The sequence below is a fragment of the Pseudopipra pipra genome, chromosome 4, assembly GCF_036250125.1.
Source record: "Pseudopipra pipra isolate bDixPip1 chromosome 4, bDixPip1.hap1, whole genome shotgun sequence".
Lineage (NCBI taxonomy): Eukaryota > Metazoa > Chordata > Aves > Passeriformes > Pipridae > Pseudopipra > Pseudopipra pipra.
In genome coordinates, this window is record NC_087552.1 from 2,115,114 (window position 1) to 2,131,016 (window position 15,903).

The following is a 15,903-nucleotide window of genomic DNA, read 5'->3' on the forward strand; positions in this document are numbered from 1 at the left end:
GGACCGCAGTTCCCGGATTTTATTCGCCAGGGGGATCCTTCGCTTGGCTCAGCGAGGGGCACAGAGGTGTCACCGTGTGCGTCGTGTCCATCTTCTGGTCTGGGGGGGGCACAGGGGTCAGCGGGGGGCACCTGGGACCACCTGCAGTCACCTGGGACACCCTAGAGCTACTACGGGGTCACCACGTACATCACATCTGGCTTCTTGTCTGGGGGGTCATGGGGTCACCTGGGGGCACATGACCCGAGCAGCTGCCCGTCTGTCCCTGTGTCCGTGTGTCCATCGGGCAGCACCGTGAGCACCCTTGGCCCAGGAACTGGCACTGACCGTGCCGCGGGTCAGGCACAGGCTGGTCCCAGCTCTGCCTTCAGCTCTCCCGTCCCTCCACGCCCTCACAACTCATGGAATTTCAAACAGTGACTTTTTACCCTCCAATCAATAAAGTGCAGCTTGTCTGATAGCACCCGCCAGATGAGATCTGACCCTCTCCTTCCTCTCCCCCAACTGCTCTGGAACTCACATTCTCCAATGTCAAACCCCATATTTTTGGAAGTCCACTTGAAATATTTCCTCTTTTTTTTCCAGATGGGGAAGGTCCTGCCTGGAATGGAAATGGCTACAGAAGAGGAAACTTCAAAATGCCAAAACCAGGCATTGCCATCTGAGTTAAAGCAGGGAAAGACTTGAGATGTTGAAGGTTTTATTGTGATGTGCTCCCTGACACACACACAGCATCAGGAGTGGACACCTGACAGACAGAGCAATGAGCTTGGAAGAAAGGAAATCCAAAGGTCCAAGGATTATCTGCACTGGGGGCTGGAAACCTCTGCTGAGCCATTGCCACCCTTCTTTCCCCTGAGGGACTCCACAGGGGCACCAGGACGTTGCCAGAATTGTATTCCCCAATGCTCAGATGCTGTTTTGTTGGTTGTGTGTTCACCTCTTTGCATTGCCTGCTGTGAACATGTTTGTGTTTCAGCTCAATAAAGTCCCTTTCAGTGTTTATTGTATGTGATTTTTGTGTTACAAATGTTAGTCAGTTACTCTAAACACTTCCCCTCGAACTGATGCATCACTGGATTGTGATGAATTGCCTCTTACACTGGAGCAGTTCTCTGCTGCTCTTGACACAGGCTGTTTTTAAGGCCCATAAGCAAAGAAAAACAATTAACCTGAAGAACGCAGTGCTCACACCCTGGATCCCTTCAGCACTAGGTGTTTTCAAAGTTCATATAACTGAGGAATCTAAACAAGAAAAAGAATCCCTGAGCATCTCTCCCCTCACACCTCACCTCGTATTATGCTGCATTTGCCAAGTTCATGTACTGTCCTGGCTGTTACCTGTCCAGCTCTCCATGTGTATCCCACCTTGTCCTGGCTGCAGCTGCTAAAACACAGGCTTGAGGTGTTTTTAGCAGCAATACCTTATTATAAAGAAAGGAAAATGTTGGGAACTCTTCATGGAATAAGTGTGAATACCAGACTGTGTCTCCTTGCATTTCCTGTAGTTCTCCTTCCTGTTCTCACCCGGCCTGGAGAGATGTGCGTGGCCATCACCAGGAAAGTGATGTTACCGAATTTGTCCAAAATTTTTCATCACAGGCACACGTTTTTCTAACAGAAAACACCATTGCAATTTTGCCTTTTCCATGCCCTTTATAGGTGCAGCCCAGGATGTGCTCAGACGGCGTTTTCCCAGGAGGAAGGGGAGCCTTGGCCTCCCCTGCACATCTCAGGTGGATGTGACAGAATTGGGGTGGCCTGGCAAGGCATGAACACATTTCTGTTTTCTGGAGTGCCTTGAAAGCTTTCTCTGTCCAGTTTCTGAGGTGTTTCTCTGCATGATTTCCCTTGGTCCAGCATCCCTGGTATCCCTTACTTTGTCCAAAGTCCAATGGCAAAGAATTGAATAATTCACTTGTAGGGTCTGGAATTAAATGGTTCTGTTAAAATTGGGCACAGAATACAGTAAGAAAAAGTGGACATTCTGTTCAGGTATGAAATAACTTGGAATAAAAACGGTGAAAAAGGGCAAGGGTTGGATGATTTTGGAGGTAAAATCTGAGTTTAATCTACAGGAGATAAGCAGGGAATAATAACTATTTTGGAGGAAAATTTTGTCCTAATCTGTAGGGGATAGAACAAATGTTTTGGGGGTAAGATATAGTCTGAGTGGTTTTTAGTTTTAAAATCCAGATAATATAAAGGAGAAAAAAATAGACCTTCTGGGCATAAAATCTGAGATAATATGTAGATCAAAGAATGCATACTTGGAGGTAAAAATGATGTAACCAGTAGTGCACAGGTAGAGAAATTTTGGGGGATAAAATCTGATGTAATCTCCAGGAGAGAGAATGAACATCTCGAGGGAAACTGAGGTGAACAGTGGTGGATGGATAGGGAAAATTTGGGGGGTTAAAACTTGAAATAACCTGAGAATGAACAGGTGTTTTCTCTCCCTCTCATACTGAAATTTTAGTCTTTTTAGATGACTTATATCCCCCCTCAAAATCAAATCAAGTTCTCTAGAGAAGTGTACCACAGAAGCCATTTTTTTATGCCTTATTTCCAGAATTTCCACTCCTATTTATTTCTCTCACTGCAACAATAATGAATATCACAGAAATAACAATGAGACAGGGGAATGAATGGGATGTGACTGAAAATGCTCATTTTTGTCACTGGGGCAGGAACCGGTTGGTGTTTAGAATGTTCAGCCAGAAGCAATGTGGACACAGCCACAAGAAGACCCAGGGACTGCTGAGTCCAGTTCACATTTCACGCTGTATCTCCAGCATTTCAGTCCATGAGAGTTACAGGATAAGGGATTACTCACAGGCTGAGACATTTCCATAAATGTCGTTCAAGCAACTCGGCTTCAGCTGCTCTGAGAGATTCACAGAGAAAATGAAGGAATGTTTTCTTCTTTGGGCATCCACAGTAATTGTATCTGAGTTAGTAATCTCAGTTCTCTTTTTGTCTTATGTCCCAGTAAATGGAAGATTTTAATCCTGTCCTTGTTTCAGCCCAGTTCAAGAGCAGCAGCTCATGGCTGGCTGAGGGGAGTGTCCACTGGTTTAAGCTGGTGACACAAAGGGATGAGTTTGGTTTCCTGCTGATATCAAATGTTCAGATGTGATGTGAGTTTGATGTCTCCTTCAGACAAGAAACACTTCAGCATTTCTGTCAGAGAGGGCTCACAAAGCACGAGTTTCACACAGAGTGAATAAACTCTGCCAGGCCTAAATCTTTCGGGTGGTTCCTAGCATGTTTCACTTGATCCCATCATTGCAGGACTCTTCCAGATCCTCCATGATCAAATCCTGCTGGTTATTCACCCAGTTTCCTTTCTTAACTGGCTTCCTCTCCTCCTTAGCTGTTTGAAAAGACTGATCCTGGGGCATCTGGCACTGGGCAGCTGGCAAGAGGTCATTGCTTTGGCCTGGCTGGGAATAGACCTCCCTGGAGCAGAGCTGGAGTTTGAAGACAGCCTGGAAGCCCCGGCGGAAGTTTTCGTTGCAGAACCCGTAGATGATGGGGTTGACACTGCTGTTGAAGAAGGCCAGCCAGTGAGCAAAGGGGTAAATGTAGATGTTGATGAGCTGCAGCTGGAGATCGGAGAGGCTGGCGTAGTCCGAGAGCAGCATCAGAGTCCACAGGGGGAGCCAGGACAGGGTGAAAAGCAGAGTCACGACCACGAGCATTTGGATGGCTCTCTGCTTCCTCTTCCAGGTGCTGTGCCGCTGCTCCTGGCCACGCTCCCCAGCCCCGGCTGTGTGGGAGAGGGCGACGCTGATCCGGGTGTACATGATGACGATGAGCGACAGGGGAGCCAGGTAGATGTTGGCAAAGAGAACCGTCGTGTAGATCTTCCTCATCGCCGGGTCAGGCCAGTCCTCCCGGCACCAGTACACCGGGCGGGTGTCGTTGCCGGGGCCCAGGATCACCCTGAAGTGCTTCTCCTCCTGCACCCGCAGCAGGACTGCCGAGGGACACATGATGGCCACGGCCAGGATCCAGATGACCGCGACGATGGTGACGGCGGTGGGGATGGTCAGCTTCTGCTTGAAGGGGTACACGATGCACCGGAACCTGGCAAGGTGGCGAGGACACAGGGGACACGTGTGGAGAAGCCATTGGAGGAATGCTTCATCACCCGGCTTTAAGATTTAGCCCCCAGTTTTCCTCTACCTAATACTGATTCCCTCAGTTTACCTTAATATGTTCATTCTCTACCATGCAGGTTATTTTAAATATATTTCAAATATATTCAAATAATTTCAAACCCAGATTTTCCCTATGCAATTTAAAATGCACACGCATTTTAAATTGTTTTTTTTAAAAAAACAAAGATGGAGTCATCTCATCCTCTTTTATCAGCAGCTGCTTGTGATGCTCCACTTAGCTAAGGCAGGTATTAACACCTCTGCTATCCAGCTTAACAGCTGAGGGACAAACCAAATCCAGGCCAGACAGGATAGCCTGGCTTCACCGTCTTGAAGAGATGCCAGTGGAGGAGCAAATTGCTGTGGCTGCTCTTTAGACCTGGCCACATCTTGTTTGGCTTAACAGCCTCAGCAGAAAAATACATCTAATTTATTGGGGTGTTGGGTGAGTTAGTGAACAGGCTCATTGTGGTCAGAGGGCAGAGGGAGGTGAGAGTGATGGTCACAGACTCTGCAGCACTCTGCAGCATCTTACCTGTCCACGGCAATAGCAACCAGAGTGAACACAGAGGCAGAAACAGAGATTCCTTGGACCATCCCGCTCATCTTGCACACCAGGCTCCCAAAAGGCCATCCTGGAAGGAAACAGGCAGCTGGAATTGCTGTCACCTCACTGCAGGACTCTACTTAAAATTATTTGCTCTTGTCTTCCATTTCCTGAGTGGACTCCTGGAATGGTCTTGGTTAGAAGGGACCTTAAAGATCATCTCCTTCCAACCCCTCTGCCATGGACAGGGACACCTTTCAATATCCCAGCTTGCTCCAAGTGCCATCCAGCCTGGCCTTGAGGACTTCCAGGGATGGGGCAGCCGCAATTTCTCTGGGCTTATATGCATAAGAGGAATTTTCTGCCCTGGAACTAAGAGAGCAAGGGTTAGGGAGGCAAAGAGTGTGGAAGCAGATGCTTTGTCAGCTGCCTTGGATGACTTTCTGATGTTCCAAAAACCAGCAAAGCAAACATCTGTGGTTTAACATCCCCATAAAATGAGACATCAAGACAGGAAAGGGAATTGACTGCTACAGTGGATTGTTCTCTGCATCTAACTCGTGGCATCCACCAAGACTTCCCAAACATATCACCTGGCAATGGGAGAATCCCTTCCTAAGGATGAGGGACGTGGAAGTCAGCAAGCAGTCAGAAGGCGGGTTAGAGGCTTGTCTTCCTCACCCCTGCTCCCAGTGACTCGAAATGCCCACAGAGCCCCCTCCGAAACACGCCCCCGGCTCTCCCTGCCCCTGGTGAGAGCCAGCCCACCTGCAATGATGTTGTCCAGGAGGGTGGTGGGCATGCAGAAGATGCCCACCAGCAGGTCACTGACAGCCAGGTTCAGGATGAACAGGTTGGTGACCGTCCGCATGTGTTTGCTCCGCAGGACGACGAAGCAAACCAGCCCGTTGCCCACCATGCAGAGGAGGAAGATGAGGAGGTAGGATATGATGAAGACAGCAGCCACTGAAGGCTGGTGAAGGTAGAAGTCCACGTAGGAGACGTTGCCTTCCCAGTAGAGGTACTTGTACGTCCCGTTGTAGTTCAGCGCGTGGGGCCAGTCGAACGAAGCGTTGGAGTCCATTTTCTCACTCGTGTTCTAACGTGCCTTAGAATATATCTGTAAAAAAAGTCATTTTTTGCAATTGATCCTCATGAATCTATTATTATTATTATTATTATTACTGTTATTATCTGCCTTGAGTACACTGTGTTCTGAAACACAAGCAAACCTCACGTGTGCTCATCCCTCTGTGGCTTATTTTAACAGTCCGTGTTCTGGGCCTCCCCAGATAGGAAAAAACAACAAATACTGCTTGTAGAGTTTGACCACACAGGCCTACAAAAGTGACCAGTGAGGCTCCTTTCTCCTTCTGCAGGCTCTATAAATTAAGTCCTTCCTTCCCCAAAGGAGGAGAAAGCCAGACAGGACGTAAACCAGCCTCTTGTGCTGCGTCAGCTGAACAAACCAACAACCTGCACAGCTGATTTTGAGGTAAAAAGTAATCAGAATTCCTGAGAAATACATTTACTGAACAGCTGGAGTGATCTAACAATGGTGAGGTTGCTGAGCAACAATCACTGAAATAATCACTAATTTAATCACTGAAAACCAGGGATCAAAGCTTTCTGAAGTGGCAGAAGTGTTCTGCCTGCATGTATCCAAACGCAATCCCGTTTCATGGAACATGAGTTGTTTTTTATGTACAGTTGGTATCAGACTATTATTGCTCAGAAACTGTAGCTCACAGTCTGCAGTCATGAAGGACCATGCTGTGTTTGAAACATGCTCAGGTACAAGAGACCTGGAGTCATTTCCTAGCAGGTAACTTGACTTGGAAGCGAAAGAACAGCAAAATTAATCGGTGGCAGAAGGCATGAAATTAAAATATGAGTGTAGGTGCCTTTAGGACACTTCAAATTTCTTATTATAAATGGAAATTGAATTAAGGCACAACTGCCCAAATCCTGATGGGCTTGTATGAACATCAAAGTTTCTGCAAATGTTTTACTTTCAGGTAGCAGGCACATCAAAAATTAATTTGTTCTGCTGTGCCTGAGGTTTGGAACAAGCAGAGCGGTGAAAAACCACCATGTTCTGGTCTCTTGTGTCTGTTTAGAAGTCAGCAGCAGTGCAGGGTTTTAAAGGGTCTGTTTTACATACTCATTAAATGCCTGCACAGCCCGGTAGGGAGACAAGAATCTGGAATATCTCACCAAAAACCAGCTGCTTGTATGTTTGAACAAGCAATAATTATATAATCCCTTGGGCTGTCCTTGTGGAGAAAGGCTTATCTTGATAGTTTTTTATTCAACACGTTTTCAAAATTGTCAAAACTGTTTTTACTGAAATGTGTGATGTGTCAACTGCTTTCCCCAGCCAGAGCTCAGAGTCAGTTGCTGTGGGAAGTGGTTTTAATGCCAGCTTTCCTCACCCCCCTCAAGGCAGCAGCACAGGTGCACTTGCACCCAAACATGCTCAGGATGGGGAACACTGCTGGAATGCAAATACAGATATTTGGCAATAGGAGTTTGTGCTGTTCCTGTAATCCCAAACCTGGAGCTGTGATCTATAAACTCCAGGAGATGCTGCCTCCCTCAGACCCTGTTTAAAGCTCAGCATCCCTTGTGCCAGAGAACTAGACTTAATTTGCTGCTCTTAACCAATATTATTATTATTATTATTATTGTAAATTACCACTCATTTTCTTCTTCAATTCTTTGCTTCTCAGAGGTGCTGCTTTAGGAAGATGCTTCAGCCTGGGAAAGGTGCTTTTGGATCCTGCCACGTTCCCAGTCCTCATGCCCAGCGGGATCTGTGCTGTCCCCTACAGGTGAGACAGATGTGGCTTTCCATCCTTACCTGCTGGAGTCTGGGTTTTCAAGGGGCCTCTGGTTGTCTGAGAGAGAAGTTCCTTGTTCATTCCAGAACAGAATTATCCATTATCACACTAAAAGCAGGAGGATTGATCTAATCATTATTTTTTGATACATATTTTGCGTTTTCTTTTTTTTCTTTTGACTTTGTGTTGTGAAGCAGCAGCTTCCAATCTTTTCAGTAATGATCTCTGTAATGGCTTTTGTTCATAACTGATAAACAAGAAGTTGTAAACAGCCTCAAGGCAAAACTGGAGCTGTGTCTGCATGTCTTGTGTAGCTTGATCCCAGTTGTACTAATGAAATTTTGGCTGTAGCAGGCACAGAAAAGTTGCTGTACAAACACCAGAGCTGTCAGGAAATGGAAAAGCTCCACAGATTTTCATTATACTGAAGCTGAGGGAGATGAGGATTAGCTGCAAGGAGAAATTAAGCCAGTGCCTTGTGTTTTCAGCTTGTGTTTGCCAGCTAAAACAGGCAGTGACAAATAACTGAGAGAGGCATAAAAGACAGAAACATAAATGATCTAAGAAAAGGGAAAAAAATAATGCAATCCCTAAATATCAAAAGATGATAAATAACAGTAATCTGCTTCCATGGGGTAATTTGATAAGGGCAAGGCCTCCCTTTCTAATGTAATATACCAGAGAAAATCTGCAATGGAGTAAGGCGAGAGTCTCCCCAGGTGAAAATCTGCCCAGTCCCACCTTGGGTTTCCAAGCACAGAAGCCTCATTCCCTGCTGGAATCCCAGTCACAGCCCCCACGGGCAAAAAGGCAGTTTAAGGTCCCATGTGCTGACCAGGACAATCTCATACATCTGGATATGGAAAGTCAGTTTTCTAATGTTACAGTAACAGTTCGAGGTTATTCTGAAGTGGTACAATTGTCTTTATGTTGGGCAGGAAATCCCCTGGAGCTGCCAACACTGTTTCACTTCACTTCCCTGCACAACCTCTGGGTTTGTGATGTGGATTTGTGTGTGTGAAATCTCCTCACAGAGTCCTCTGAGGCTGGAACAAAGACAAGGAACCTCCAGAGACAGGGGCAGTAGGAGTGTGTTGTCATGGAAAAACAGAAAATTTCATGTGGTACGTGCAAAAATATTTGTTCTTCCCTTCTCCTGAGCTCTGTGCTCTGTGTCATGAGCGAACTCCAGAAATTTCCTGGGTACCTTGAAAAATGATCTCTGGCCTGCTGAGAAGTGGGAAGGTCCTGCTGGCACATTTCAGCCCCTGAGGGATGACAGAAAAAGCAGGACCTGAGTTCGTAAGTGTCTGAGAAATAAGGAAGAGGCAAGTACATGGGTTATCCTGTGCCTCAGTGGAATAGGAAAAGCCATTGACTAAAAAACTAAAATGCTGTTCCACGGGGAGCCCTGCACAGGCCATGGGAATTGGGATCATCTTTGCTTCTTTTCCAGAGCAAGAGAGGGCTGCAGCCACCCCAAGCCTCCTATTACCAGTTCCTGGGGCTCTGGCAACGGGACAAGGAACAGGGCAGGAACTGTCACTCCCAGCCTGGAGCACATGCACTCACCAAGAGTATTCCACAGACAGGGCAGCCTTGTCCCAAGCCAGGATTTCATTGGAATGTCATCAACTGCTTGGGAATTGCTTTAAGGTAGGATTGAGCTTTATTATGCACTTACTGCCTGTTTCCCACATGAGTAGAAGTGTTGGGTCTGGGTCATGCAGGACTTGAGCTGCCAAGTACAGACTCTGAGGGTATTTATGAATTGAGGCAATAGAACTTACTCTTCAAGTGTTTTATTTACCTTTTCATCCATCAGAATTTCCATGATATTTTCTATGAAATACCTCAGAGTGGTTTATCTCCAAATAAGCCTGAATATCCCAGTAGGTTTCAGCTACTCTGAGCTGTGGAAGAAAACAATCCTAAAAATAACCAATTGCAATGAAACAGTTTTTTCTTGCTGGCATTCACTTCCATGAAGAAAATCAAGTGCACTCTGAGAAGCCAATTTCTCAGTTTGAAATGGGCAATCCTGGGGAGATGTGCCAATTTTGAAGTTGTACACAGAGCTCTTCTCAATGGATTTAAACTGCTTATCCTCCCCTCAGAGTCATTTATCTGCTTAGTCTGAGCTGGAACCAAAGAAAATAGTTCTTCAAGGTATTTTTTTTTTTTTTTAAGATCTTAAACTTTTCCTCTCCCATATAATTATAAAGAAGAAGGCTATCAACAGAATGGCTGTAATAAACAAGACATGACTGAGTTGCAGATTGCTCATCCACTTGAGCTGGGAATATAAAACATTTCACCGAAGAGCCAAACTCAAATGTAAATCAGGAGATGAAAGTGACAGGTGAGGCATTCACAGCAAGTTTGTTATAGCTCTTTATTTAAATATATATCATTTCCACCCTGTTTCATTAGAGCTGAGGCTGCTTACCTATTCCTTGTCATTATACTCTTATTTTTCTTGCTTCCTGCTCAGTCAAACTTCAAGCTTCTGAATATATTTATTTCTATTTGATGTGTCATAGCCTGTTTTAAATTTTAACTAAAATCTCAGTCACCTGTTCCCTGAAATCAGGTTGAAGTACGATTTCCACATCCAGGCACACTTCTGCAGCCTCTTTATTGAGAAGCCTGGCAAGCCATGGGATTTTATCTGCCTCATCTTGGAAACAAGTCCCTGTTTTAGAAGCTTTCAGCAGAGGATTACTGAAGTTCTCCTGACATCCAGCCTGTAAGCAGCAGCTTCCCATCCATCATGGGAAACCGAGCAGGGACCCCACTAAATATTCTCTGGACTGGTCACAGCTTTTTCCCTGGAGAGATGCTCCAGCAGCACTTAGCAGTGAGTGTTGGGGATTAGTGAAATCGATGATCCTCGCCAGGCTCTTTGCAGCACTAAATGGGAGATAAAGCCTCCTAAATTGCCCCTCTCATCTGAGTCACTCCCTGTCAGAGCGCTCAGGGGGATGTGACAGCCCTGTCATTTGGGGCACTGATAGGGAACAGGTAATTGGGGAGTAGGTAGAAGGAAGAAGCGACTGGAATTATGGCTTAGGTAGAAACTGAAAAGTGGGGCAGTCATGAGATAGTCCCAGTGGAGCATAAAATTGGCAAACAAAATAAATGCTTTAGGAGCCTGTCAGGCAGTGTGAGCTAATTCGCCAGGTACAGGGAGAGAGCACTGTCAGCCTGTAGTTTAGGTCCCCCCCAAAATGAGGGGGCACAGAGGACCCTGTAATCACTGCAGAGAGAATGACCAGAAAAAACCCCAAACCAATCCCATCACGGCACATCCCAGGGGTTCTTTGCACCAGGCGATGTCTGTGCTTAGTGTGAAAAGTAAGCAAGAGCCATAAAATTGTTTGATTTCAACCTCTTTAAGCCCAGAAGTGTCATTGCCCACTGTGAGACAGGCATGAGAGCAAACACAGCCCATGATCTGAGCACGTCAGGGATCGCTCCTTAGACCTTGTTACAATTAAACTGCATTTTGACTCCTCGCCCAGATTCCCAGGAATACGGGATTGTGCCTCGCTGGGATTAGGCAGAGCAGCCTGCCTTGCCCAGGGCAGAACAGGTGAGCTCCCTGTGCAGCATAGTGAGGTTGGATCCTTAACACTTGGCCACAACCCAGATTTGTCCTTTAATGTTAAATAACTGTCCAGGCTACACAGGAGAAAGAACTGCCTGTGGAGGTTCTAGCAGGGGTTTAACTGCACAGTGTCACCTCTAGAAAGGGACAACGGGTTGTGGAAGGGCTGTAGAGCAGGGATGTGCGGCGAGCTCTCCCCGTACCTTCCTGCCTGCTGACTGTTCCACGCAGGGACTTTAAGTGTTCACTTAGAGATTAGCCCCTGATTCTTTCTGTGAGCTGCACTAAGGATTTGAATCCTTTTAGTCCTCTTGAATTCACATTTACTGACGCCTCAGTCACTTGATTATCATTACACTGGGTAATTAACACCGAATTTTAAGTGTCATCCCGATAACATGAATAGGGACATCTAATTGATGTCAGGAACTTGACATGCAGAAAGGTTACCTCGGAAACCTCTTGGTTCGACTCCAATTGAAGCCAATTCTGTTCAGGAAGGGGCAGGTGTGCCACAGTTGTCCAAGCAGGAAGGACTATGGAAGTAAGTTTTCCTTGAATTTTTCCTAGGACTTTCCTTTGGAAAAAAGCAGCAGCACAGGTTCATTCCTTTGGGCTGAGGTGGCACATCTGCCAGCCTCGGGAAATGCTTCTTCTTTGCTCAGAGCTACATTCCATCCCCCTGTCTCCAGCAAAACACCCCAAACCGATCCCACTGCACTTTATACTTTGCAGCCCCCCGGGGTGGTTCAGGTTTGAGGGATAACCTGAGGTACTTCAAAAGCTCCAGATATTTTTCTCCTACTGGAGGTGTCTGCTACCGACAGAAAAGCAAAATAAGATGATGTAAACTTTTCTTAGTCACTGAGGAAACACTGAGTGGCCACAAGCTCTTTTCCCAAATCCTGGAGCTCTGCACAGGGGTCCAGCTCCCAGCCCAGGTGGATTGACCCTGCCAGCAGCAGAACGGTGCTTCCAGGTGCTTCCCCCACCACACGCCCTCCGTGGTCCTGCCTGGCCACACGACTGCCCTGTCCCTGCTGGTGGGGGCTGTGTGTGTCCCCCAGCTCTGGCACCCCAAAGCCACTGGGGTCAGAGGCATCTGCTGCCACACCCATCCCCTTCCAGAGCAGGAACTGCTCCGTATTCCATCCTCGATCTCCCTGGGACCACCTTCAGCAGCCCAGAGTGGGTTGTTGCCAGGAGGCAGATCCCTGGCATGACCAGGATTCCCACACAGTCAGTGTTGTGCCCCCCAGGAAACCAGGGCACCCCCAAGCAGCAGAATCAGCAGCCCCCCTCCCACATACGCGCACAGACCTGTTGCTAAGAAAGCACCTGCAGTTTTCCCTCAGCTCCCGGCTCCAGCAGAGAGGCAGGAACAGCCCACGCCCAGCCCAAAGCAGCCCCCAGCCCGCTCCCCCAGGGTACCCCACTTACAGGTGCCGGAGCTCAGCAGCAGCTGCTGGTTCTGCGAAGGCAGGAGAGGGATCCCAGAGCTCCTGCAGCTCCTGCCTGAGGCAAGGAGGAAGGAGGGAGCGCAGAGCCCAGCCCAAAGCCAGGCTGCCAAGCCCCGGGGCTGGAGGCTGTCACTGCTGCCCTGGGGGAGCCTGGTTGGAACAGGGTGTCTTGGATATGTTCCATTGCAGAGCCTCCCCCTCTGCTCTGTGTGAGGCATCCCCTCGCCTCGGGAAGCTCGTTCCCAGGGTCAGGGATTCACAGTTGCCTCCACAGTTGCCACCCCTGACAACCCCCCCATCCATTACAGCCCAGAGCCCTCCCGGTGCTCTGAGTGCTCCCAGCACAGCAGCACCTCTGGGGCTCTGCTCCTGCCTGCTGAGCTCCAGCGTTTAGATCCAGCTTCCCTGGAGAGCAGGCAAGCACAGTTTGGAAATCAGGAACCTGGGAAAAGAACAGTCTGTGTGGCACAGAAGAAAGCAGGTGGCTCTTGCAGCTGAAATCACAGGTTTTGCCTTACCTGCTTCTGCATAAGGTTTCCCAGGAAAAAAACCCAGTATCCTAAGGACAGATTGTGAGAGAATAGGCTTCCAATCAATGATTTGATGGATGTAGGAATGATTCTTTGTTGGTTTGTTGGTTTTTTTTATATACTCCCCTTTTTATTCCAGGAATAGTTTAAAAGTTATTCCTTTAACAAGTCATTTAAATTTGAGAGGAAAAAATTATCCCAGTATGAATTTAAACCAGTGGGTATCTTTTTCAGCAAGAAAATTTGCTGAAATTAATTTGTGGAATTATAACAGCTCTGTGTGGAATTATCCTGTGGAATAAACAGGGGATAAAAAAGTCCAGCCAAGCACAGACATTGTATTAAGTGTAGTTTTGCCACAAGTAATTGCAGATGGAATTCCAGAATCCCAGAATGCTGGGGGCCCAGAGCTGGGTGCAGGAAAGAACCACAGTCAGAGAAACCTTTGAGCAAGAGAGGATCCTGAGGGACCTGCATCCAGACGAGGGGAATCTGTCTAAGAATCTCACCCCAGCTCTCCCTGCACACACACACAGTGAGCAGTAGGGCTGATCCCTCTCCCAGAACACTTCCATCTCTTTTACAGGCCAGCGGCTCCATCTGCTGGGAGCAGAGAGAAGGCAATCTGCTCTTTGAAAAGGCTTGTTGACTTCTTCCAACAGGTAAGCATTTAAGCAAGAAGTGCCCAAAAGAGATGGAGTTTCTGGAAAACAAAATCTGCAAGTATCTGATTTTAAGTCGGATTGTCAACAGTTTGGCTTTCATGGACTGGTCACCTTGGCGGGATGTATCCAGTTGTGCTGTAAATGCATTTGTGGATGATGTAATTTATGTTTTATGCTTGTAAAGACCATCTGGGTGGCACCAGGCCTCCCAGGACACTAACTCCAGGCGTTCTGCAGTTCCCATCTCCCTGTACACACGGACAGGTAACGCCAAACCAGGCCAAAGCTTGGTGTTCCCTGTGCTCCAAAGGTGATCAATGGAAAGAGTGGAAATGCTGCTGGTGTGGGCACTGCTCAGCCAGGACCATGATTTACCCTCTTCCCTGCTCTTCTGTCCCTCCTTTACTTAGGTTTTTCCCAGGAGCTATGCTGTGCCAGAGGCAGCAGAGACAGCCAAATGCCTTCCTTAGTCCCAGAATATCTGGGATGAAACGCAGAGAAAATAACAAGAATATGGAAATCCTCCGCACTCAGAGGAGGATTTTTCTGGTGCTCTTATTTAAGTCTTGGGTTTATAATATAAAAGGAGTGGGTGAGGTGAGGGGTGGGATCTGGGCAGGGCTGTGGTTATAAAAGGAAGAGGTGGGGTGGGGTCTGGGTGTGGCCATGGCTATAAAAGAGGTGAGGGGTGGGGACTGGTGAGTGACAGCAGAGAGGTGGGGTCTGGGTGTGGTCATGGCTATAAAAGGTGTAAGGGGTGGGGTCTGGGTGTGGCCATGGCTATAAAAGGGGCGAGGGGTGGGGACTGGTGAGTGACAGCAGAGAGGTGGGGTCTGGGTGTGGTCATGGCTATAAAAGGGCTGGGGGTGGGGACTGATGAGTGACAGCAGAGGGGTGGGGTCTGGGCAGGGCTGTGGCTATAAAAGGAATGGGTGGGGTGATGGGTGGGGACTGATGAGTGACAGCAGTGAGGGGTGGGGTTGGGAGGGGCCACGGCTGTAAAGGGATTTATAGATTATATATAGACTTTTTATGTATATATTATATAGATAGGGTTTTAGTACAGCTGTATAGTTTCCAACACTTTTAAATAGTGGTTAGCAGTTACCAAACTCCCTTTCTCACGCTTTGTGTCAAGTTCTTGAAATTTTTTCAAGTTTGGTTTAATGTTCTTTTCAAGGAAAAAAGATTTTAGCAAGTACATCTTGTTTGGGACATGTACCTAGAAGGACATAATAAGATGTTGTTGTAGTCAAGCAATCCAGAAGGCCCAGGAATCCTGGAGAAGCTCCAAAGAGGCATGTGACACTGAAGATGATGATGGTCAAAAAGGAAGGGGTCTTGAGACCTCAGACTCAATTCCAGGGAGGTAGGCCAAGGGGTGGACAAATTTCGAGTTGGATGTATCCATTAGGTATGATAATTAGTGTTATAAAATTGTAGGAGCCCTATGCTATATGTATGTATGCACTTATGTATTTAGTGTACCTAAAGTACTCTAGTTAAAGACCTGCTCCCTGTTTTATCTATACTGATATTGTCTAGAAAGTTCTTTCCTTCTATTTTAGGCATTGGGGCATGGCAGTGGCAGGTGTGGGAGTAGCGAGTGCTGTGGGGAGTGGTGCTGGTTATCACTGATATTACAGCATTGTATCATTCTTGTTTCTATTATTAAACTGTTCTGCTTCATTATTAAACTTACCCAATGGGCGGTGTTTTTTCTCTGATTCCCCTCCCCATCCCCTGGGGGTGGGCAGTGAGTGAGTGTCTGATGGTGTACAGCTGCCAGATTGGGCTCAGCCACAGCCCCCCGGGCAGTTTTGGGGCTTCCAGAGAGACCCAGAGCTGGGTTTAAGGGCTCGGAACAGGGACCGAGTCCTGTGGGTTTGGGCTCACAAGCAGAGACCCAGTGCTGTGTTTTGGGGGCTCAGAATCAGGCTCAGAACTTGAAGACTAAATCCTTCATTTTTGGAGTCTGCAGCCTCTCACCTGTCTGGGGCTCTGTCCTGAGCCCCAATACTGCAGGATTTGGGCTCCTCCTCTCCCCTGTCCCGCCCCAGTCCCACCCCAGTTCACTTCAGT

General features: G+C 47.3%; 1 protein-coding gene across 1 annotated transcript; it reads right to left on the reverse strand.

Annotated features, from left to right (window-relative positions):
* Positions 1-650: 650 nt before the first annotated feature.
* On the reverse strand, positions 651-13,190 carry NPFFR2 (neuropeptide FF receptor 2). Its single transcript, XM_064653756.1, has 5 exons — positions 12,607-13,190; positions 11,617-11,743; positions 5,482-5,833; positions 4,702-4,801; positions 651-4,092 (listed from the first exon to the last, which is right to left on the reverse strand). Exons 3-5 carry the CDS (start codon positions 5,795-5,797, stop codon positions 3,273-3,275), a joined length of 1,236 nt encoding a protein of 411 aa, XP_064509826.1. The 5' UTR covers positions 5,798-5,833; positions 11,617-11,743; positions 12,607-13,190; the 3' UTR covers positions 651-3,272.
* Between the last annotated feature and the right edge of the window lie 2,713 nt (positions 13,191-15,903).

Bases quoted from the DNA above. Each gene is read 5' to 3' on its own strand.
- NPFFR2 (XM_064653756.1), bottom strand. From the start codon at position 5,797: ATGGACTCCAACGCTTCGTTCGACTGGCCCCACGCGCTGAACTACAAC. The intron at 4,802-5,481 runs GTGGGCTGGCTC...GTTTCCTTCCAG, and splicing joins CCTGGACAACATCATTGCAG to GATGGCCTTTTGGGAGCCTG. The intron at 4,093-4,701 runs GTAAGATGCTGC...CCACCTTGCCAG, and splicing joins GTTGCTATTGCCGTGGACAG to GTTCCGGTGCATCGTGTACC.